This window comes from Hyperolius riggenbachi, chromosome 5, assembly GCF_040937935.1.
Source record: "Hyperolius riggenbachi isolate aHypRig1 chromosome 5, aHypRig1.pri, whole genome shotgun sequence".
In the NCBI taxonomy this organism is placed as follows: Eukaryota; Metazoa; Chordata; class Amphibia; order Anura; family Hyperoliidae; genus Hyperolius; species Hyperolius riggenbachi.
In genome coordinates, this window is record NC_090650.1 from 52496292 (window position 1) to 52521862 (window position 25571).

Genomic DNA, 25571 nt, shown 5'->3' on the forward strand with positions numbered 1-25571 from the left:
AGGGAGCACATCATTGTTGAAAGCAGGTCAAACAGCCAGTAGATGAAAAAGCAGCAGTGGCAATAGCCATGAAGCATAATAACACTGTATGTCAGCCAAGCATATGAATATAGGTGGTGTGTGATTGCCCAGTGGGCTCTTACTCATCCGGGCAGGTTTCTGCGACCATCAGCGGTGTTGGCTGAGAGGAGGTGATGTCCTAGAGGAGCATGGGGACTTAGGTGCCAGGGGGATCCACCACCATGGAGGACAGCGTCCTCGATCGATTTCGCCGGCTACTACCGGCTTCTTCAGGAGGCGTGTCCGGAAAGCCGTGACACGCTTCCTATGTAGTCGCCGCCGTCCAATCCGGCCACACCACACTGCCACCCGCGCCCCCGCCCCCCGGCCAATGCGAGCAGGGGGGCGGGGCGGGCAGACACGACGGGCGAACCAACCAATGGTGCGCCCGGCGCGTCCGCCAAGCCCCGCCCCCCCGCACGCACGCAGGCCCGGGGACAGGGGCGAAGGAGACCAGGAATACAAAGTAGGCCGAAATTGTACACTGGGACCTAGCTGCGGGCCAACCTCAATGTCTACTGGCCACCTTTCTCCCTTATAAAGTTCTCTGGTATTTAGCGGTCCTCCCTCTTTTATACAGTTTCGTGGTGTCTAGAGACCCCCACCCTCCCTTATACAGTTCCCTAGCGTTCAGTGCTTTCCCCCTACCTCCCCATATGGCTTCCCTGGTGTTCTAGGGCTTTACCCTCAATATAGCTTCCCTGGTGGTGTAGACTGGGCCAAACATAATGCAAAGTGGGAAACCACTTGAGGGCCAAATTTGGCCAGAGTTTGACATGTATGATCTACAGCGACTTCATAAGTACTGTCAGGCTTGGGTACAGAACACTGCGTGCAGTTATGCTCACAGCTTACCAGCATTATAATATGTACCCCCGCACATCTGAATGCATATAAAAATGTTATTGCAGGCTGAAGTCTAACGGTAATATGAAACGGCTGTTGTAGAGATACAACGTAATAAGAGATTGTGGTTCTGAGGTGAAGTATCCCTTAAGGTTCGTACACACAGGCAACTTTTCCGCACAGCAACCCGATGACATGACCCACCACATGACCAAGCGATTGCACGACTTGTATTTTCCACGCACCAGCCAAGTGAACAACCAACTCATTTGCATACAGTGCACGCAAGCTAACGACGGACTGCGCGATATGGCCACATTCAAAACGGGTACAAGTCGATCAGATGACCTGTACTCACATGGCCAGCTGGAGATATCATTTAAAACCTCTAATTAGACAAAAATTGTGGCTTTTCATCTTATCGTGATCACCCTGCCGCCGATTTTCCATGATTGGGATAGGTGGTTTTTACCGAAATAAACACATGAGATCAGTCGTAATGTTAAAAATTGTTGAAATTTTACTATACCATTGTTGGATCTGCAGCGCTACCTAGTCTCTCTCCATACTCCTTCTACTCTCCCCTCTGGTGTGTGCTGTGTGCAGAGACAAATCAACTGCTCTGTGTGTTCAGTGTCTAACAGAAGAAGCCTAATGCCTTGTACACAGGTACGAGGCCTTTCCTTTCATCGGAATCAGGAACCTTAGGCGACACTGCAGGGCCGAGGCAGCCTCTACACTAGCAACACCTTTTGTTGGTCTGTTGGTAGGAGCCCTGACTGCTGGGCACAAGCCACACGCGGGGATATATATGATGAGAAACTTGAACTGGAGGGGGAAGCAGCCAGGGTGTGGGTGGCAGGGAGGGTGGGGGCATCCGTCCTCCCCTTTCACCTGGGTTCCCCGTCCCCGCTCCCTCTCCAGCTATTTGCGCAAATGTTGTAATTAAATGTAAAGTATGCAGAGAGCGGGGAAGCGTACCTTCCTCCCTTGCGTTCCACCGTTCGCCGCTTGACTTCCTGCAATGCCGCCCTCTATACTTTGGAGGGCGGCATTGCAGGAAGTGACGCGGCGAGCGAAGGAGGTAAGGAAGGTAAGCTTTCCTGCTCGCTGCATACATTACATTTAATTACAAAATGTGCACAAATAGCTGGAGGGGAGGGGGCAAAGATGGGGGACCCTGTCCTGGCCCCTCCCCACTTACAGGCTGGGGCACTGAAAACAGATCTGTTTCTGTGTCCAAAGCTGCCTGTGTATATCCACTTTTGCATTAGGTTTCACTACCCCTCCGTGTATCCGGTGAAAATCCTTCAAATCTGGACCATCCATTCAGGTTTTCAGTACGGATCCCCCTAAACGCAGACTGATGAGTGTGAGTGAAGACGGCTGCTATTTTAAACATTGGTATCCGTGGCTCCGATTTTGATCCGGGCCAAAAAACAGAGCCACGGATATGTTTTTAAAATAAGTGTGACCCTACTCTAACAGAGAGCAATGGACCTTTTTAGTAAACGCTTGTCTTTCAGGATAGGGTAGTGGATTGATTTGGAATACATTTGTGGATGATCTGTTTTGTTTTTCTATTTTCAATTTCTGTAATAGGACATTACAGCATATGCCAATTGATGAAGCACAGCTTTGTAACAATGAGCATTCTGTGGTTAATCTGGCTGCCGGAGGCAGAGCGGCTCTCCACAGCGCATGGCTTCACCCTGCAGGCTTGATTTTCTCTTCCGAAGTACAAAGAGACTCATTGATATTGAATTACTTAGACACTGTGCAGTTACTCTTTATATTATGTAACTGTATACTCCTCAGATCTGTGTCTTGTCGGTCATAGGATATTGTGTAAGACACGAGGCATGTAATAAAGGTGCGTTCTTAGCCGCGGTTTCTGTGTGATATCTCTCCCACTAGGTGTGGCCTGTTAGTGACAATATGATGTACATGTCTATTTACTTATATTCAGAGAAACCACGTTGCCTGGAGATCTCTAAAGGATGCTAAAAACAACTGTCAAAAACCTGGGCAACCAAAACTGATGAAAAAAATACGTTCATGGAAAACCATATGCAAAAAACAAGAAGTATTTCCATATCTACAGCTGTTGAAGTCCTAGTGAGAATATAGGCGCAAAACCAGTTGAAACGGCTTGAATTGGCTGCAATGATGTTGCGCGTCCCTAGCCGCCGCAGTGCATGTTGGGAGATCTATGCCCTAGACTCTGATGTGTGCTTATGAAGGAAATGCTAGCTATGTTTTAGCTGACATTCTCTGGCTAGTGCTGTGCCGATCCAGCAATGAATGGAATTTCTATATTCATTGCAGGACTGGTTACCATGGTTATATGATGCTTTCCAAATGATAGAATGGAAATGTATTTACCCAGCAGATAAGAAATATTTATTGTTCAGACTTGTAATAGACATTATTGGCCTCTTCAGCTGACCAGTGTATCACATGTAGGTTTTTTTATATTACACCTGAAGTGAATAAGGAGAAAAAATACTTCCCTCATTAGGAAGGGATGGATGGATGGCACAGAGGCTTTCTGGATTCTCCTACAGCCCACACCGTTCCAGTGCAGGGTCTTCTATCTAGATCACAGAACTCTAGTCCTAGAGGGCCATATCTATGCTAGAGTTCAGGACGGACTGAGAAATGGAGAAATGTGTTCTACCTGTTTCAGTACCCGCAATTAGTTTGAGCTGTGCCAAAAATGTGTGAGGACCTTGGCCCTTGAGGACTGGAGTTTGACATCACTGCTCTAGATCTATTAGACTAAAGCCAGTGAAATAGGTTTCTTGGTTACAAGCGCCAGACATTGAGTGAAGATTTCGCATGCGAAGTAAAAAGTGCTTGTGCACGCAAGAAAAAAAGCCATTTTCGTTGTATTGAGCATGCATGGACCTGATTTGCGCATGTCCAGTCCGGATCGGCTTACCCATGGCCAGAAGATGAACTTTGCGTTGGATTGGTGGGCACCATGAGGATTTGGGAAACCTTTGGACCACCTAGAGGCTCCCAACTACTGAGATATCTAAAATGCTGTTTTGTTTGTTTTTACTTGCCTCAGGCATACTCTAAATGGCTTGGATATACTGTCTGGTAGGTACTGGTAACACTAAACCAGTGTAACTTTTGTCCTCTCGCCTTTAGCAAAATTCAATTTGTTTATGGCTAAAAACACTCCTTGGAAGGTGTGTGCTACAGTCATTTATTTTGTCTTGATCGCAGTACTGCAGCCACTAGCTTTGCACTTTTGAGGTGGTAGCATCCATCAGTTGGGTGCTTGATGGAGACTAAAACAGCCTCTTCAAATCAATGTTGTGACGTAAAATGAGCAATAGGGCCTTTTCTTTTAGTGTATGGGTATTTTTAAATCCCAGCAAAGTCCGAAGTCCCTAATTGGGGTTCATCATCTTGCAGCATTCTTGGTCCGCTGGTAGGGGTTGCTGTGGTATGACTATATACCGTGGTTTGATTGTGCATGGTAATCATACTATGCACAATCACGTTTTACCAGCTTTTCGGGGGGCAGGGCGACGTAGCGGCCAGGATGCGTTGCAGTGACAGGCGCACTAACAACGGTGGGGATAAATACTCACTTGCCGGTGGGTCCTGCAAATGTGTACTGGCTTCATTCTACTTCCTGTTCTTGCATCTCATTTCCCTGAAACAGCCCCCCTTCGTCTTTGAAGAAATAATCGTTGAGTAAATATGAACATTCAATAATTGCTTTCAGATTACTTATCATTTAAATCGCATCAAAAAATCGCATTTAGTAAAAAAAATTGTTCCGTTAATGGACACCTTAACCACATAACGACCGCCTAACGCCGATAGGCGGCGGCTGGTCGTTTGTGGTTTTACATGGGGCCATTCCATGTCAGTTCACAGAAGGATGTCTCCGTGAACAGCCTGCGAGCCTCCGATCGCGGCTCACAGGATAATTGTAAACATCCCGCTGTTTACATCATACGGCCGTAAAGGAGATCGGCAATCCCTGGCCTCTGATTGGGATCGCCGGCATCTGATAAGCTGAAGCCTATCAGAGGCGGCGCAGGACGGAACACCGTCCTGTGCCGCCCATGGAGCGAAGGGGGGGAGGGAGGAGTAGCGCTGCGGAGGGGGCTTAGAGAACGGCGATCCGTCCTGTGCCGCCCATAGAGCGAAGGGGAGGGAGGAATAGCGCTGCGGAGGGGGGGCTTTGAGGACGCCCCCCCCCCCCCCCCGCTCGGCCACACGGAGCGGCAGCGATCAGACGCCCCCCCCCCCCCCCCCAACCAGCAGGTCATTCCCCCTAGTGGGGAAAAACGGGGGGAAGTCTAGTCGCCCTGCCTCACTGCTGATCTGTGCTGTGGGCTGGAGAGCCCACGCAGCACAGATCAGCAAAAAACAGCCCGGTCCTTAAGTGGTTAAGAGTGACAGACATCCAACAAATACATGATTCAGATGCAGCCTATTGATTTTAATAGGCTGTGTTTCTGCATCTAAAATCGCATGTGGGAATCTGGTGCAAATCGCCTGCTGTGGGCCTGAAAATTGCAATGATATTGATAGTAAAGCACATAGAAACAATAAATCGATCTACATTTGATAGCAGCTGATTCTTGTACAATCTGCTTACATTTTTCCATCCAGCTCATTTGGCAGTATTTTGAGTTTAAGCTGGATAGGTATCACTTTCCATCGATTGTACAACCAGAAGTTCTTGATTCATCCTTGATTTGATTTAAAAATTGAACCTAAAGGTTGATCAAACACAAATATTGTCAAGTGTATGCTATTGATAGTAAAGCACATAGAAACAATAAATCGATCTACATTTGATAGCAGCTGATTCTTGTACAATCTGCTTACATTTTTCCATCCAGCTCATTTGGCAGTATTTTGAGTTTAAGCCGGATAGGTATCACTTTCCATCGATTGTACAACCAGAAGTTCTTGATTCATCCTTGATTTGATTTAAAAATTGAACCTAAAGGTTGATCAAACACAAATATTGTCAAGTGTATGCTATCTAAACAGTTGTCCTATTGGAGACCCAGACCCAGCGCTGTGGAGCTGGTACAAAAATCATCTAACTCCTCAGTTTTAGAAACTACCAACTCCAGGTATCCAAAATGGCTCCGACTCCTCGACTTCGACTCCTTAGCCTAATACCAGGGCTGTAGATTTAGTACAAAAATCATCCGACTCCTCAATTTATGAAACCTCAGACTCCAGGTACCCAAAAATTGCTCCAACTGAGTCCGCAGCCCTGTCTAGACCTCCATAAAGGTCCCAGGGTCAGAAAGTAAGGGGAAAGTTTTTTTTTTCCACTGGGCAACAGCAAAGATTTTCAAAATAAAAATAAATTAGGCCTCTTTTCCACTGGAATGTAGCTGATCAGGGTTTTTTTAGCTACGCACAGTGATGCAATGACATCAGAAGTGTAGAGACTGCGCTGTCTGCTGTCCCCATCCATGCGTTGCGATCGACCTAAGAATCGCAAGGCATGGTTGCATGCATTTCTGTTCATTTGTAGTATGATTTTACTTAGTACAAATGAATGAGATCGCAATCGCATTGGCAAATATCGTAGAGCAGAGCTATGCGTTGATAGCCACTTGCATTGACCACAGCGCCGTCATGGAAATGAGACCGTAATCATCATCTTGGAGTGAGACATCACCAGGCATTGATTTACACAGATATGAACAGCACAGTGTTGTCTTGGTTGCATATCAGAGGGTAGATAATAATCCAAGTATTGAATACAGTGTGTTATCTAGTGTTACTTGTGCAGCAAATAAGAGTATTTGAGGTAGCAGCCGTTGTCAGATGTGTGATGATTCAACGTGCCTTCCATCACCCCTGACAAGCAGACTGTTTTAGAACTGCACGTCTTTAAAACATGTCATATGCCTATGCTTCGTATAATGAGGGATTGTGTAATTATAGCTTGCCATTTGTTCAGGAGCAAAATGACTGCTGCATTTTGTTAACCATGTGTTCTGATGATGACAGGGCTTCCAAGAATCCTCTGCAACATGCAGCTGTAAATATGACACTCACACTCCCCTACTTACACATGACTCCAGTTACATTTCATACAAACAAAGTTGTCTCCATGTGCAAAATATACAGTACTGTTCCATTTACATATTTTTGTTACATGTTACAGTATTGTATAAACTATTGTAAGTAGTTTAAAACACTTTAAAGTGTGAAACTGTATCCAAGGATTGAGCCTCATCACAATCAGTAGCCGATACCCTTTTTTCCACAAAAAATCTATCTTTTCTCGAATAGATCATCAGAGAAGTCTATATGGCAGATTTTGTGGTGAAACCCCTCCCAAAGTGTGATGTCATGACCTAGGTCCTGACTGTTGCCTGTCTGTGAACCATTGCATCGTGGTAAATAATATTGTGGTAAATTCCAACTGCCGAGCAACCAGTAATCTCCCTCTGTGCATAGGTATGTTTATAACACACACACACACTCGCACTCTTTAGCGTATCGCATTGTTAGGAGGTGGGGTTATAGATAATGGCAGTTGGTGCTGCCTAGTTTTTTTTTTTTTTTTTTTTTTTTTTTTTTTTACTACTTCCAGTAGTAAAGATGATGACGTGCATGTTGATTGTGGATCAAACAGTATGAACATCATCATCAATCATTTCCTGATCTTTCTTTTATTTTTCACTTTGCAGTGTATTGCTTTATTTTCCCCCCCTTTTCATTAACTACTTTAGGACCAAAGTGATTGAAATCTACGCCCTGTTTTGGTGGGCTCCTGGCTGTCAGGACGTAGATTTCAATCACCGCCGCAGCGCGCATCCGCTGTTTCCGTCGCTCCCCGCCGATCGCGCCGCTCAAACCCGACATCTCTCGCCGCAACTCACTGGCTCTGCCTGTCTCTATGACGGCAGAGCCATGTGAGCGGGTCAGGAGCCGATTTCATTGGCTCCTGGCCGTGTCTATCAATGTAAGCTGTTCCCATTGGCTTTGACATTGATGGACATGGTCAGGAGCCAATGAAAGCGGCTCCTGACCGGCTCACATGACTCTGCCGTCATAGAGACGGCAGAGTCTGGCAGGAGGGTCCTGGCGTGATGTCGGTTGCGGCAGGTATGCGCGGTGATTCGTTGGGATTCCGTCGGTATTGTACCAGCGGTCTCTGGTCCATAAGGAGGCAGAGGCCACTGGTACTTAGGTGGTTAAAGTTCCTCTTTTAAAGCAAACCTGTGAGGTTTGCAGAAAGAAAAATTAGATCTTTGCCCCAGAAGTCTCCCGTTGTCCTTCACCACCAAGCCGTTCACAAGCAGGGACCTTCAAAGTGCAGCAGCACTGCGCCTGTGGAGTAGCACAAACCCGGTCAGGCTTCAGCGGAAATAGCCAAGCCCGAGTAAGTCTGTGCTCCTGTGCATGCACAAGCCATAGACGAGCCCTTAGGCCTGGTGCACACCAAAACCCGCTAGCAGATCCGCAAAATGCTAGCAGATTTTGAAACTTTTTCTGTAGCGTTTCACCTAGCATTTTGCGGTTTTGGCAAGCGTTTTTGGTGTAGTGGACTTCAGATATTGTTACAGTACAGCTGTTACTGAACAGCTTCTGTAACAATTGCGCAAAAAAGTGGGATCAGCGCATCACCAGGCCTCCTCCGAATGGCCTCTGCTCAGAGATGCGCTGAGCCCCCCCAGAAACTACAAACGCACCTTGAACCCAAACAGAGGCTCTGCATATACACCAAAAGCAAAGCTGTTAAGTGGGAGCAGCTGACCAAAAATAAATTAAATTAGTACATAGCAAAGAAATGAACAGCGCTACTTAAAAACAGATGAGTGCTTACCTGCAAAAGAGTGCAAGCCCCACTTATGGGATAAAATACACACTGAGCATACACATGACCTGTCTACCACTGGAGGATGTTGGTTTCCTGTAACAGCTTGCATGCAACTTGTTAGGTACTCGTCCCTCCCACTGTCGAAGAAGTCTTTCCTCCATGGGAGAGGACCTAACACTAACTAAATCCTACCTAGGCATATGCATAGCCTGGGCGCGCTACCAAGTAAAATTGAAAATTGCGCAAAAAAGTGGGATCGGCGCATCACCAGGCCGCTTCTGTAACAACTCCTGCAAACCCGCTCTGAACTGCCGTTTTTCAGAGCGGTTTGCGGTTTTCCTATACTTAACATTGGAGGCAGAAACGCCTCCGCAATCCAAAATCTGCAGCAGCCCGGGAGTATGCGTTTCTGCAAAACGCCTCCCGCTCTGGTGTGCACCAGCCCATTGAAATACATTACCCAGGCGTATCCGCAGCCGCAATCTGATCTGAAAACGCGACCGAACCGCTCTGGTGTGCACTAGGCCTGCTTAGGGGACATTGCTTGAATGGCCTGGTGGAGGGGGGTGGGGGTAACCTCTGGAAGGTCCAGAGGCTTCCCTCTCCCAAAGTGTGTACATATTTGGGGCACTTTTTTCCCTACAAGTACATTTTACAAATTCACTTGCATCTCGGGGATCCTCGTCAGTCCCCACATGTGCACATTTGCTGTGTCGCCTATTGACCTGCATTGCTGAATAATCCTGTGGTAACACGCTGCAGACTTTGCTTATGGTGCATCGCAGCGCATTAACTCTGCAAGGCTCCATTGACTTTCATTGCACTCGAGGCACCTCTCGGTAAGAAAGGGTAACGCAACACAGGTTTTCAGAGCTAGTGTGAAAGGGTTAGTGTTTAAAGGAGCCTGACTCCCACTTCCTATACAGGAATTTCTACACAGCAGCAGACAGACCTTTGCCTCCGAGCAAACATTGGCTTGATAAAGGGGCCCTACGTGGCTCCGAAATGTTGGCTATATGCTTTTACATGGAACCAATAAAGATTTGCTTTGGATGTGCCAGCTCTTTCTTCTATTGAATACTGCATAGAGGGAGTCATCCCTCTTCTCCAGCTGTTGCACTCCCCTTAAAAGGATTTGATCTTTTAGTGTATGCGAGACAATACAACAAAAATATGATGCTAGTGTGAAAGGGTGCTGAAAATAAATCCTTTGTCCACATTTCACTATGTTAAGAACACAAGACTTGTCTTACAAACAAATTCAGCTTTCAAACAATCTCCCAGTACGGAACCTGATTGTAAGTAGGGGACCTCCTGTATTAGAGAAAGCCTCAAACAGGAATTCATTCCATTACTTAAAGTTGAACTTTGCTTTTGATTATATCAAGGTGTATTTTTTCACAGACACAGTAATGGAATGACATCATCGGCAACATACCCATTTGCTGTTCTTTTATTCTTCTTGCCCTAACCAATATCCAGCAATATCTTCCACCTGGCACATTGAGTACAGTAGAATCCCTTTATAGTAAACTCCAAGGGAGCAGGAAATGTAGTTTACTATATCAGAATTGGTCATTTGCTGGGACCTGAGGACTGAGTTTACTATATCAGAGTTTACTATGAAGATATTTTAGTGTTAAAGTAAAGCCTATATTTTTCCAGGTGGTTATCGAATGGACCTACTCATGGAACAATAGCCAGTATTTCGATCCATATTTTTCAGCATAAAGCAGAGGGACACCAAGAGCCCCAATAGTGTAATTCGTCTTGGGGACAGTAAAATAAATGATAAGTTAAATTTATACTTACAAACCAGGGTTACCAATAGGCAACCACTGTATAGGCAGGTGGGGAGAACAAACCTGACCCCACTCAGGAATAAAAAGTCGCTCTCTGTAGACAGGAAAATAGGGTAACAACCCTCCACCCAGGGTGGACTCAATGTAGTGTACAAGATACAGAGGCGCCAAAAGAATAAAAGGTAATTAAATGAACTTAAAAAACCAACTGGTTAAACAGAGGAGGCAGCGGTGGTCTTACCCCCTCCAAACAGACACAGGCAAGGACTGCGATTCAGACAGTCAACAATTTATTCGGAACTCCAAAAAACAATGCAACGCGTTTCACGGGCCATACATCCCGCTTCCTCAGGCAAAATACAGTAGGAGTCACAGCATCTGTATTATATCAGCGAGCTCGGCGCCTCTGTGACAGAGACACAGAGGCGCCGAGCTCGCTGATATAATACGGATGCTGTGACTCCTACTGTATTTTGCCTGATGAAGCGGGATGTATGGCCCGTGAAACGCGTTGCATTGTTTTTTGGAGTTCCGAATAAATTGTTGACTGTCTGAATCGCAGTCCTTGCCTGTGTCTGTTTGGAGGGGGTAAGACCACCGCTGCCTCCTCTGTTTAACCAGTTGGTTTTTTAAGTTCATTTAATTACCTTTTATTCTTTTGGCGCCTCTGTATCTTGTACACTATATTTTTCAGCATGTCCAATCTGCTTGCGATCAAGAAACAGATCAGTTTTAAGCTTGGGATTAGTCGTTGGCGATCAGTAGGCTTTTTTCCCCCCCTCTAAACTGGTCATTTTCTTAATTGGATATAAGATCTGAAGTGAAAATTGCATGGTGTTTGCCAGGTCTAAGATGCGTCAGATACCCTTGAGTAAGAAAGCCTTAGTGTGTCACCTAAGTGCACAGTTATTTCTTAAAGCACACCCGAAGTGAGAGGGATATGGAAGCTGACATATTTATTTCCATTTAAGTAATGCATATTGCCTGGCTGTCCTAGACAAGACACAGAATATTTTATTGCGCTTTTCTACTGCCGGACTCAAAGCGCCATAGCTGCAGCCACTAGGATGCGCTCTATAGGCAGTAGCAGTGTTAGGGAGACTTGCCTAAGGTCTACTCCAATAAGTGCTGGCTTACTGAACAGGCAGAGCCGGGATTCGAACCCTGGTCCTGCTGATCCTCTAATACTTTTAGCCATAGACCCTAAACAAGCATGCCAATAGGATGTTTTTGGCTGGATTAGCCACATGATTCGGACACTACTGATGCCAGTAAGGACCAAGGACTGCCAGGCAACTGGTATTGTTTTAAAAGGAAATATGTCAGCCTCCACATCTAAACACCCCCCTTTCCCAGCACAGAATACAGCAGGACTGGGAACGACCATCGGTTACATGGATGTGGGACATCAAATTAATTCAGAATACTTGTACAATGAGCAAAACTTTTCTTTTTGCTTACAGTCACACTGAATCCTAAAACTCACTCGTACAATGTTTTTAAGGGCCCTTTCCCACCAGCGCGTTTGTGCTGGCTGAATCGCAAAACCGCAAACCGCTAGCGATTTTACAATCGCTACGGTTTGCTTTTTAACATAGGAATCGCGGTAGGTCATTTCCACTACCGCGATTCGCTTTTGTCGGGAACGCGAACGCGCGGCGGAGCGATAATTGCCACGATTTTGCTATGCAGTGCATAGCATAGCAAAATCGCGGCCGCAAACGTCGGGGGAATCGCCGGTTTTGCGATTCAGCAATCGCTAGCGTTCAGCGTGAACGCTAGCGATTGCAGGTGGAAAAGGGCCCTGATTGTTTTTGTTTTCTTTTTGTGAACTGTTTTTATGTATGAGTTAAACATCACAGAATTGGAATGAGGGCACTAGGTATTGATTTTCTTTTTAATTTGACACTTTTATTTAACCAATTGCATAATCTTTTAAAAATGTGTAATAGTGTGTGGTTGCATATTATAATAATAATAAACATTTGCAATAACATTTGTATAACACTTTTCTCCTGTTGGACTCAAGAGCTGCAGCCACTAAGGGCACGCTCAAGAAGCCACCCTGCAGTGTTAAGAAGTCTTGCCCAGGACTTCTTACTGAATAGGTACTGACCTTAGCCAAGGATTCTATCCCTGGTCCCCCATGTCAAAAGCAGAGCCCTTAACCAGTACACTATCCAACCACTGTTAACCCTTTGATCTATTTTCTGCATGTCCCTTCTATTGTAGTATAAGCTGGCATCCTCATCAGTTGTAGCGCAGTGCACCACCAACAAGTAACATTTCTTTTTTTTCTCTTTCAGAACAAACCTTATGTCTTTGACCGAGTGTTCCAGTCAAATACATCTCAAGAAAATGTTTACAATGCCTGTGCAAAAGCGATTGTTAAAGGTAAGTGGGGCTTTTATTGTTCGTGTAATGCCCCTGTATTATTAAAGCAAGAATACTCCCACTCCCTCTAAGGCTTTGCTCGCACTATACGCATTACCATGTGCATTTTGGCAACACTGATGGTGTGTGACCCGCAAGAAAATTAGAAGTGCGTATGCTGCACTGTCTGACATTCACACTATATGCTTTGCTCAGCAGTGTAATGCAATATCGCAATATCGCACTGCTGAACACATTTTTGGCAAAACGCAACACTGATCCATGCACGGTAGTGGCAACGCAGATGTGCAGTCGCATGCATTGCATTATGATCGCACGGCCATTTGTGTTTGCTAATATGAGGCCAAAGAGGGGGGGGGGGGGGTGTGAAGAGAGGGGTCATTTCCTCCAAGCACTCCACGTGACTCCTCCATGTGTTTTCTCCCAACCATGAGAGATCAGTAATCTATTACTGCTTGGACTTTTGTTCTCTTAACAGTTTTGTAGTAATGTTAATCGTTGTTGCTAAAATGTTGAATCATTGACAATATGCTGAGTTCTTATCTGTGGCAATGATATATGGGGATTAGGGATGACAGTGTTAAACCCCCTCTACACCATGCAATTCTGCATGCGATCGCTCGAATTCGATTGGATCGATTAAATCCGACATGTCCGATTGGAATTTAATCGGTAGTGTGGCCGATTTTGCATAGGTACACTGCCAATCGAATCGTGATCGAATCCCGATCGGACATGTCTGATTTAATTGATCCAATCGAAATTCGATTGATCGCATGCGGAATTGCATGATGTAAAGGGGGCTTTAGGCGAACTCATGGAGATGCATGTAATCAGTTTTTTATGTTCTGATGTGCTGGTCATGTGTTAAACCAGGAAGTCATCACCGCAAATCAGAACCTTACAAAGCTATCAGCTGATCAAACTGATCACATGCTTCTCTATGAGCTCTCCTAAGCATGTCCATCCCTAATTGGGGGAGGGGGGAGGGGATCCAGAAAATATACAATTTTTCTTTTTCTCTTTTTTTTTTTTTTTTTATGCACCAAATCTTCATCATCTTGATTAGCTTGAGAACTTTGTAGTCATAAAGTAAGCAGCTTGAAATCATCTAAATCGCAGGCAAGAATGCAAGCTTGTTTCAAGTCATAAGTGGCTCTTCATCAGGCTATGAAAAATCAGTTGGGAAATAGACATCCAAGGCAATCATCTGACATACAGGAAGAGAAGGTGCAGGAGATCTTATGAGCCCAGCAAATGTACTTACCTTTTGGAAGGGGAAGCCTTTGGATCCTGATGAGTCTTCCCCCATCCTCTTCATCCTCTGGGGCCCCAGCGCTGGCAGCCCCTGAACACCCGCGGGGTAAATATTTACCTACAGCCATCCAGCGCAGGATCAGTAATGGCTTTCCGATCAGACTCAGCCGAAAATAGCCAAGCCCGATCGATTCTGCTCTACTGCATGGGCGACTCATGCCTGTGTAGTAGAGCTGACCCGATTGGGCTTGGCTATTTCTGTCGGGGGCCCGAGAGGAGAGCTGCTACTGCGCCTGCGCTGGATTGCAGTAGGTAAATATTGAAGGCGCTACTGCACCACAGCCGACATCCTTGGCTGTGTTTTCGGGTGAGACAGTGCTGGATCCCTGAGGTTTGGGGAGGGGGGAGGGAAGCATCATTAGGATTCAGAGGCTTCCCCCTCCCGAGGTAAGTATCCCCAGGAGGTCTCTTTAAATGTAACTTTTTTGTTTTTACGCTGTCCTATGGATTGTCTCCTTGTTGGCTTTACTGACCAGCTGTCAGTAAACGTGAATAAAAATACTGAAACACAGAAATACTTTTCTTGGTTGTGCTAAAAAGGCAGCGATAACTTTACTTGTCCTGGAATGCCGCAGCAGCTGCTGTATGCTGGGAATATATAGATGCTGCCCCACCATCTACACATCTAAGTATTACTATTAAAGGAAAATCGCCACATTTCTTCCCTGCCACAGTTCTCTTAGGTCTGTCTACCCAACCCCACGATTGATCTCATACTGAGTTTGTTCAGTACGCATCTTTAGGGATCATAAAATATTCATTATAAATGAACTTTTGTCAGGCGCAGATCTTTCAGAAAATGCAGTCTGCCAATTAAATCGGACCTTCGCCATTCACGTTTAACACTTCTAAAGTGTACCTGCAATGCTGAAAAGCAAATGCACCAATGGGAAGGGTGCCTGTAGTCAGTCCATAAGACCTGTTTGTTTGTTCCTCATTCGTATAGTGTAGCAAGCTCTGGGCAAAGCTGTCAGCTGGAATTAAAGCAGCAGGGTCAGCCATACTATCCCAGGAAAAAAACAACAACACATCAGTAGATAAATACTTGTTCTGCTTATGTAACATATATATTGTTCTGTCCACGTTTTGATTTCAGTAAATTTTTATATAGTAAATAAAGAGAATTCTGTTCCTGGCATTTTCCATTCCATTGCTTCCCTCTGACTGAAGCCAATCCTGATGTAATTTCCTCCCTTACTTTTTTCCCTCTTAGAAACTGCACTGTCATAACTAGCTTGCTTTGTAAACACGTGAGCACAGCATAGATCAGATTTCAGCAGCTCACTGAACTGCCCTCAGCCAATCAGGGAGGAGTGATGAAAATTAGAGCCAGGCTGACTGAGATTAGATTTTTTTTTTTTTTTTTACAGCAGAAACCTTTCTGCATGGATTGAAGTGCGTGCAATGCAGGGTCAGGTTGCAGGCTGCATATTAAACACAGAGCAGTGGGTAATTGGAATTTGATTTTGTGGCTGACAATCTCTCTTTAAAACTGGATACATTGCTAGGCTCTGCCCCTCACCACACAACCCTGTGTGACACAAATCCATACCCACCCCCACCTTCCCCTTGCAAGCTGCAGGAATATAGGTGCCCAGGCTGTAGGAGGAAATGCCCCCATAGCCTGGCAGCTTGATTGTGGGAATGTCTTCAGCCACCGAACTGCACACAGCAATATTTACAATCTGCACTTCAGCACAGGTGCAGTACCAGCTTTCCCTCGGGCTCAGATGGAAATAGCTAAGCTCAATCGGGTCTGCTCTACTGCACAGGCGACTCGCCGGAGCTCAGCTATTTCTGCCAAAGCCCGAGGGGGAATTTGTACAAGAGGCAGATTGTAAATATTGCTACGCACTGTGGCCGCTACTGTGCCTGCACTCACCACCGATGAGCTTGTCGGTGGATTTTTGGGCCTGCCAGCGCTGGATTCCTGATGCTGAAGAGGACGGGGAGGCATCATTAGGACCCAGAAGCTTCCCCCTCCTGAGTTATGTACCCCCCAGGGGCACTTTTTTCATTACAGGTTTACATTAAAGGACAACTGAAGTGAGAAGAATATGGAGGCTGCCATATTTATTTTCTTTTAAACAATGCCAGTTGCCTGGCAGCTCTGCTGGTCTCTTTGGCTGCAGTAGTGTCTGAATAACACCAGAAACAAGCGTGCAGCTAATCTTGTCAAGGAAATAAATATGGCGGCCTCCATATCCCTCTTGCTTCAGTTGCCCTTTAAGTAAAAGTTTTCGATTAATCTACCCCTGTGATTGCCGTGAGCTGCTGTGGGATTTTGCAGGCAGGATAAGAATGAAAAGGTGCTGTACGATAAGTAAGGTAGTGTAATCTTGTTATTTAATATGCACTTCATTGATCCTTTTTTTTTTTTGTACTGTTCCTAGTCATGTGATCTGTGTCTATGGAGAATTGATGCATTTTACTTTATCTTGGTTTCATAGTATTAATGCAAATACCTTTTGCTCTCTAGATGTACTTGAAGGATACAATGGTACAATATTTGCTTATGGACAGACATCGTCTGGAAAGACCCATACTATGGAGGTAAGTATAGTGCCAATCACTTAGTTGTAGCTTTCATGGTGTAATGTTACTCTAATAGGATTTTATTTTTTCCATTTTATTTTAGGGTAAACTACATGATCCAGATGGAATGGGGATAATTCCCAGAATAGTGCAAGATATATTTAACTACATTTATTCCATGGATGAAAACCTGGAGTTTCATATAAAGGTAAACCAACAAGAAGCAGGGGACTGAATGTAATCGTTACAATCTACTTAACCACTTCTTGTCCTCCCATTGGCAGCGGAAAGCAAGGGTGTACCCCTTGGGTATCAGGGCTGCCAGGCAACTGGTATTGTTTAAAAGGAAATAAATATGGCTCCATGCACTTCTCACTTCAGTTGTCCTTTAACGGGAGTCAGAAGCCTTAAAAAAAAAAAAAAAAAAAAAAAAAAAGATACTTGCCTAAAGAGCGGGAAGGCTCTGGGTCCCATAGAGCCTTCTCGCTCCTCTCACAGTGGTCCCCTCTTTCCACCACAGTTTCCTCAGTTCAAATTTCCCCCTGTGGGAGGCCTTGGAAGCCTCCGGGCGGCTCCGTGCTGCGACTGTGTGAGAGCGCGCTGGCGCATGCGCAGTTCAGAGTGGCCTTACTTTGGGAGAAATGGGGCTCCCAAAGACTTTTGAAGCGACAGAGAGCAGTCTCCGACCCATCGATTGCAGACTGGGGAGCCAACGCTGGAACGCGGAGCCTGGGAGGAGAACTGGAAGGCTCTATAGGACCCAGAGCCTTCCCTTTCCATAGGCGGGTATCTGGTTTTTTTTTTTTTTTTTTAACTCTTTAGACTCCCTTTTAAAGATTACTATCATGAAATTGTGGTGAAAGTAAATATAGCCAATGTAACTGGTTAAAGCGTCTTCTATTTATTTTATTCTACCACCTCCTTGCCCTAAAGATATGCTTTGATGTGACAGCTTCAAGCATTGTAAAGAAGTGTCAGTAATGCTCTTGGTTCTTTTGCAGACGCTTGAGAGGGATGAGAGCAGTAATAGGCACCTGTATTTTATTACAAAACACCCCCCAACTTAAGCACATGTAGTTATTTACCTGCATCCAAGGCTCCCATTGTTCATTACAACCCACAGTGAGTGATCTGTGCCCCAGCAGTGGCTGTCTATCTGATGATGTGGACGCACTTCTGCAGGTTCTCTAGAATAGATAGATCATTGAGGGCCTTTTCACACTACATGCGACTCCGATTTTACTGCGATTTTACATGTGAGTGTGATTTTTTTTTTTCATGCGATTTAAAGAAATGTCCTGCTTTTCTGCTTTTTTTTTTTTTTCTCCTTCTTGCGTTGCTAGCATCCAGTGAAAAATGTGAATCAGATTTTTATTGCGATTTGCTGTGTTACATAAGACTGAGCTGGGGAAGAATCCCTGTGCTGTTAGCATAGCCTATTGACAGCGGTTGAGATTCACTACTGCTGGTAACGGGCACAGCCAGTGCTGATCTCCAGATGGAGGAGCCACCACTGGTAGCTTTGGCTGCCAACAGGAATTACATGTTCTGTCCTAAAACTCATTGGCCTTTTTTCGATTCACTTTAAATTTTCTCCTGGGTGATATTTTCACATCTTATCAGTAAAATGCCTTTTAAGCCAGCAGCAAGCAAGAAAATAATCATTTTGGCAGTACTTTTCACCTACTTTTTGGTAGTTTTTCAGTTGCAGGGTGCTGAAAAGTAATTTTAAACAGAAACTAAAAAATTATCTCTTACAAGAAATAAAGTGATTTGAATAAGAAATTTGCAATTGTTAAAACTTTGCTGGGAATTACGTTTAAAGCAGCAGGAACAGCAATACTATACCAGAAAAAAAAATACACAAATATAAGTCGATAAATAGTTGTTCTACTCTGCTAACTCATGCATTGTACTGGCCATGTTTTTGATTTCAGTGAATTTTATGTAGTAAATAAAGAGAAAACTGTTCCAGACATTTTCCATCTTTACTGCCTCTTACTAAAGCCTATCCTGAAGTCATTTCCTCCCTTCCACTTTTTTCCCCTCCTGCCTAAAATAGTGTATTATGCATTGCCAGACCTCCTCCCCACTGATCTCTGTAGAAACTGCACTGTCGTATCTAGCTTGCTTTGTAAACACATGTGAGCACAGCATAGATCGTATTTCAGCAGCTTCTGCAGAGGGGTGAGATGTATTTCCCCTTCTCAGCCTTCTGTCACACTGTACTGCCCTCAGCCTATCAGTGAGGATTGTGTGAGGGGAGATAACAATCTTCCCTCTCTCCCGCAATGTACCAGAATAGAGCCAGGCTGACTGAGATGAGAATGATTGCAGCAGACACATTTATGATTATATTGGAATGCTTGCAATGCAGGTGGCATGTAGATTAACATAATAAACTCAGAGCAGTGGGTAAATGTAATTTGATTTTATGTCTGACAACCCCGCTTTAAAGGAGCTACCAGGCAGGTTTGAAGAAAATAAATGCTACTTACCCGGGGCTTCCTCCAGCCCCAAGCTCCCAGCATGTCCCTGTGCAGTCCGCTCCGGCCCACGTGGCTGTGATTGACAGCGCCGCTCGCGCAGGCGCAGTACAGGCCGATTTGGAGGTCGGCCTGACGTCCTTGCCGGGGACCGGAACGAGTCTGCGGCAAACGGCTGCGGGCAGAGCTGCGGCGAGCGACATGCTGGGAGCTTGGGGCTGGAGGAAGCCCCGGGTAAGTAGCACTTATTTTCTTTGAGTATGCCTGATAACTCCTTTAACCACTTTACCCCCGCCCGTACGAATTTCTCCGTCCCTTTTTCCATCCTTTAACCCCCAGGGACGGAGAAATCCGTACTTTCCGCGTTCCCGACGCTGTCCGCGCTCCCGCTCGTAAACACGCCGCCCGCCGCTAGTAAACACGCCGCCGCCCGCTCGCCCGGAGATCAATGGACGGGAAAATCCATTCCCGTTCGTTGATCTAAGCCCCACAATGATCCGCTGCTCTCCTATGGGCAGCGCGATCATTGTGAGAAAAAACTCACGTGTCCAGCCTCCTTATCCTTTGGAGGTCGCATTAAAACAAAAAGTTACTGTGGCCATCTTGTGGCCAAATAGTAAACTACACCCTACACAATTTTTCACATACAAATAAATGATTTTTACACAAAAAATTAACTCATTACCTCCCACACTCCCCATTTTTTTTTTTGTAATTAAAAAAAAATTCAAAAATTTACAATTAAAAAAAATAAATAGTTACCTTAGGGACTGAACTTTTTAAATATTTATGTCAAGAGGGTATAACACTGTTACTTTATAAACTATGGGCTTGTAATTAGGGATGGACGCAAAACTGAAAAAAATGCGCCTTTATTTCCAAATAAAATATTGGCGCCAAACATTGTGATAGGGACATAATTTAAATGGTTTTATAACCGGGACAAAAGGGCAAATACATTTCATGGGTTTTAATTACAGTAGCATGCATTATTTAAAAACTATAATGGCCGAAAACTGAAAAATAATAATTTTTTTCCCCACATTTTTCCTATTTTCCCATTAAAACACATTTAGAAAAAAATAATTCTTGACATAATGTCCCACCTAAAGAAAGCCTAATTGGTGGCGGAAAAAACAAGATATAGTTCATTTCATTGCGATAAGTAATGATAAAGTTATAGACGAATGAATGGAAGGAGCGCTGAAAGGTGAAAATTGCTCTGGTGCTCAGGGGGTAAAACCCCTCAGTGGTGAAGTGGTTAAGCTTTGTTGGAAATTTGAGTTTAGTAATCGGATTTTGAAATAAGGGTAAAGGCTAGGTGCATGGAGGCAAGGGGAGAGTCATTACAAGGTGACAAGGTTAGTGTTAGGTTGCGGTAAATAGTGTAGTAAACAAGTTTAGGGCTGAGCCACACCGCATAGCGATTTACGATCCGCTTTCCTTTTTAAAACCGCGCTGCTATTGACCTTGCCGCAATTTTAATGCAAGTCAGTGAGAGAAACTTAAAAATGACAACGAATCAAAAAGCGTTCTGCGGTGTGGCTCAGTGTTGAAGAAGGGTGGTTAGGAAAAACCATTAATAGTCCACTTCAGCACAGTTGCACACAATAAATGGGTGGCTGGCTGGCTGCTCATACAGGTAGGTTCTTTGTTGTAATAATTAGGGCCAGTTCTCATTTTGGTTCATGGTTCTTAAAGAGGAACTCCAGTGAAAATAATGTAGTAAAAAAAAAAAGTGCTTCATTTTTTACCATAATTATGTATAAATGATTTAGTCAGTGTTTGCTCATTGTAAAATCTTTCCTCTCCCAGATTCACATTCTGACATGTATTACATGGTGACATTGTTACTGTGGGCAGGTTATTTAGCTGCTCCTAGCTGTTTTGGCTGTTAGAGACAGCTGTAAACAGCTAATTCCTGTCTGTAAACATTGTTACATTGTGGCAATTTGCCCAGAGTACCGCGGTACCCAGAGCTTCTTGTGGGAGGGGTTTCAGCACAAAATCAGTCATACAGCGCCCCCTGATGGTCTGTTTGTGAAAATCATTATATTTCTCATGTAAAAGGGTGTATCAGCTACTGATTGGGATAAAGTTCAATTCTAGGTTGGAGTTTCTCTTTAAAATAGCCTCTGTTACTGTTATGCTAACTTTGTTGTTTCTCTTTAGGTTTCCTATTTTGAAATCTATTTAGACAAGATTAGAGATCTGCTGGATGGTAAGTTTTGTTTTGTTCCCCTTTCATAGCTCGTGTTGTCCTTGGCGTGCCTGAGGTGTGTGGTGGTGATGGGTAGTTATTCCTGATGGTGAAGCTGCGACCAGATGTTAGTGTGCTACTGAAACAAGAGAATCTTTTCACTGCAACTATATACTAGTTAGGAAGGATTGAATGTGGAATCTTCAGTCACAGCCAGTTTAGTGCCACAGTGAAGGCTGTACAGATGACAACTGCAAATCTCAGAGCAAACCCGAAGTGAAAAGTGTCTCATAATTTCATTTTCAATTATATAGCTTTTTTTTAAAAAAAAAAATAACATTGCATCAATCTGTAAGGGCAATTTTTTTTAAGCGCTGGCGAAAATCGCCCTAAAACCGCTTGTGCAATGATTCCCTATGAGAGTGTTCACATTTGAGCGGTTCAATGACTATCCGCTCACCAAAGCGCTGCCTTTACCATTTTGGGGGTGATGTGCCTCAATAGAAGGTATAGGGAAATCACAAAACGCTTGAAAAAGCTCTTTTTATAGTGGTTTCCCCAGCGCTTTTAAGAATAAACACATTGTATTTATTCTTTTCCGGGTTAAAGAGTTCACTTCCTGACTTGCGTTAGGAAGGGAAAAAACAAATCGCTCTGCAAAAGCGTTTAGAAAAGCGCTTTACAAAAAAAGTAGCACGCAGGTAAGCGCCAGGAGGCGCTAAAAGAAATCCCTCACAAAATCGCAAAACGCTGGCGTCAGTGATTGCGATTTTAGATGTGAGCAAAGCCTAACAATTGCAAGTTTAAAAGCACGCTCTGTATTTTAAACTATAAAACAAAGCAGAAATAATGACCCGTTTAACTTTCCTGCAGTAAAATCATATCTCAAACTGTCTCTCACTGTTTCTTTGTTCAAGCGTTTCAGAAAACAGGAGTGTATTCGACCCAGTCAAATGGCTCAGAGAAGCACTTTTGCATAGATAAATGAAGTTTTCTACAGCTTCCTGTACTGGAAAACAATATGAGACTCTTTTCTTTGATGCTAATGCTCTATTTCTTAGCGTTACTACAGGTAAAGGCACACCACTGGAGCTGTAGGCTTTTCAGCCTCTGACTCTCTGAGATGTGGTTTCAGTTTATGACAAGGATGATGTTGCAGGTGCAAAAACAAAAATCATCTAGGATTAGACAGAGATTATAATGTACTGTTCTCAATTACAGCTGAGCTGCTCTGAAGTGACTAACTGTAGATTTGCTATTTACCAACTATAAATGGAATAATAGCAGTTTGCAACGTGTTTTCAGCCTTCTGGAAATATGAATGATCTGTAAATGTTGAATTTACAGCGATAACTTGAAAATTCTAATATACTTTGTTTTCTTTTGAAGCTATATAGCACCATAGGTCATAGCTTCTAACTGTCCCTCTTTGGGAACCCTGTCCCTCTTCCTCCCTCATTTGTCCCTCTTTCAAGACTAATGTACAGATTTATGTAAATATATGTATTTTTCTACTTAAAAATGGCGTCCATTCATCAAGCATTACTGCATTCGGTATGATTTTACCGAGCACTTAGTAAAATGTCAGTTCATCAAGGCTGTTACAGCATGACAAGCAGAAATGACCGAACAGTGAGGTAAATTACCGACTTGTGCAGTAAACACCTCAATAAATGTCAACAAATGTTAATTCATAAAGGTTACAGCATGCAGTAAAACACAGTAAGATTACTGTCAGTTCTCCTCCGTTGGAAACAGTGCGGGACTCACAGAAGCAGAGACTGATAGCCTATGACTGACAGGAGCAGAAGCCAGTAGAAACAGCCCCTGTGTCCTGCAAGTTCTGCTGATAGGTTGCATAGGCTTCTCACTTAATTTAACAGATATACTCAGTAAGGCAGGTAATACAGAAGTACACACAAATAAGCAAAATAAGAACAAGCAAAGTATAGAGTGAGTAGGCGTAACCGGTGGGGTCTGGTCTATAGTGGGCCTTGTATGCCGGAGTTGGACGGTTCGGGGGAAGAGTGTTTTTATGTCTGGAGGTTATTGTTGGGAGGGCTCTAGAGCAGCGGCCTGAAAGCAGAAAGTTGAAGTGGCGATGACAGCCAAGGTCAGACAAGGACAGAAGTGATGCTTCAGAATGGAGAACAATTGCTTGATTACTGTTGTCTTAAAGGGGAACTCCAGTGAAAATAATGTAATAAAGTGCTTCATTTTTACAATTATGTATAAATGATTTAGTCAGTGTTTGCCCATTGGAAAATCTTGTAAATCCCTGATTTACATTCTGACATTTATTACATGGTGACATTTTTACTGTTGGCAGGAGATGTAGCTGCTGCTTGCTTATTTTTGGCAGTTAGAAACAGCTGTAAACAGCTATTTCCCACAAAGCAATAAGGTTCAAAGACAGGAAACTGCCAGGAGTACCACGGTCCTCAGTTTCTTGTGGGAGGGGTTTCACCACAATATCAGTCATACAGCGCCCCCTAATGGTCTGTTTGTGAAAAGGAATAGATTTCTCATGTAAAAGGGGGGTATCAGCTACTGATTGGGATAAAGTTCAAATCTTGGTCTGAGTTTCTCTTTAATGGTAACCGGCAGGTCTGTTCTGCAACGGTTTCCTTCCATCTACCTCAAAGGAACGGGTGAGAGTTAACCATTCTATTTCCAGCATAACTTTACACCCTAATAGCGGGCCCAGAGGGTGGTTGAATAGGACCTGTATGTTTGGATGACACTGCAGATTTGTAGGCACTTTAGTGGGCACCCCTGCACAAGCGTGGCTGTACATAACTCTCAGTCTTCAGATGAAGATATGCTATTTTTAAATTCATAGGTTTTCAGTTTGGAGACAAAGTTCAACTGCTGGCAAATGTCACTGTTTTTTGGGCACAAATCCAAACACTAATTCTTGTGGCATTCTGCTTATCTGTGCAGTGTTAAATTACTTTAGCTGCTCTGAACCTGTCACAAAGAGTTCCCCTCAAACCCTGAGTGCTGCCACAGGAAGTGCTGTGCGCAGGCGTGGTACGGCACCCATGCTGGGGCTACACTGTTAACTTACTGAGTTATGAGATCATTCTCTCTTTTTGTTTTATTACAGTGTCCAAAACCAATCTTTCTGTTCATGAAGACAAAAACAGAGTTCCTTATGTAAAGGTGGGTGTTAGAATTATTTATTAAATGACATGTAGGGGTACTGAAGTGAAACTGACAATTAATAAAATTGCTTATTTTTTTTACAATATAACTTTATATATTATTTAGTTAGTGTTTGCCCATTGTAAACATTTTCTGAAATTTATCACAGGTAACGACATGTTAAGTCCTGTCAGGTGCATCACTACAGAACGTGTTTGTTTTTTAAAGTTCCAAAGCCAATGAAAGGAATACCTTATCTCCCAGAATGCTCTGGGAGGTGAATTCTGCATATCTAACCAGCCTAGGCTGTGACATCACTGGGGGGCAGGGCTACATGCTAATATACAGCAATTTATAGATAAAGGAAGTTGTGATGCTTAAACCAGGATATTTAACATAAAAGTGGGTATCCTATACAATAAAACACAAGTGTTCCTGTGTCAGTGCTTTGCGCTACTGCACATGCCAGGCACTGACAGCCGTTGGGACAGGACGCAGTGCAGGCCAAGTGAGAGGGCGTGTGTGTGTGCGCTCGCGGCGGGTGCATGCACGCACTGACTGGTGGCGGCGTGAAGAGACCTAGAGCCCATTTTTAAATGGGCTTAGGTCAACTAGTCCTGGATAATTTACTACATTCAATTATATATCATTACAGTGCATCGTTAAATGTGAGTTATTTGATATTGCAGAAGATGTCAGCGCTAAATAAATTCATAACAATGTATTACTTTTTTTTATCTTCCTCTTTCATACATAGGGTTGTACTGAACGGTTTGTATGTAGTCCTGAAGAAGTTATGGATACTATAGATGAAGGAAAATCTAACAGACATGTGGCTGTGACAAGTAAGTTATACCAGATAGCAAAAAGCCCAGCTCTTGTTTGACATTTTAAAGGGCCCTGGTCACCATTGTTAAGTTCTTACAAGCCTTTCTGTACCCATGGCTAAATTT

The 25571-nt window shown here is 44.0% G+C and overlaps 1 protein-coding gene across 1 annotated transcript in view; it reads left to right on the forward strand.

The window, feature by feature from the left end:
• The window catches only part of KIF5B (kinesin family member 5B), a 118866-nt gene that overhangs the window by 40692 nt on the left and 52603 nt on the right, over positions 1–25571 (forward strand). The window contains exons 2-7 of the mRNA XM_068235691.1: positions 12846–12933; positions 16730–16803; positions 16889–16993; positions 21444–21492; positions 24581–24636; positions 25376–25463. Coding sequence (XP_068091792.1) covers positions 12846–12933; positions 16730–16803; positions 16889–16993; positions 21444–21492; positions 24581–24636; positions 25376–25463 — 460 coding nt within the window. The remainder of the gene's footprint in view (positions 1–12845; positions 12934–16729; positions 16804–16888; positions 16994–21443; positions 21493–24580; positions 24637–25375; positions 25464–25571) is intronic.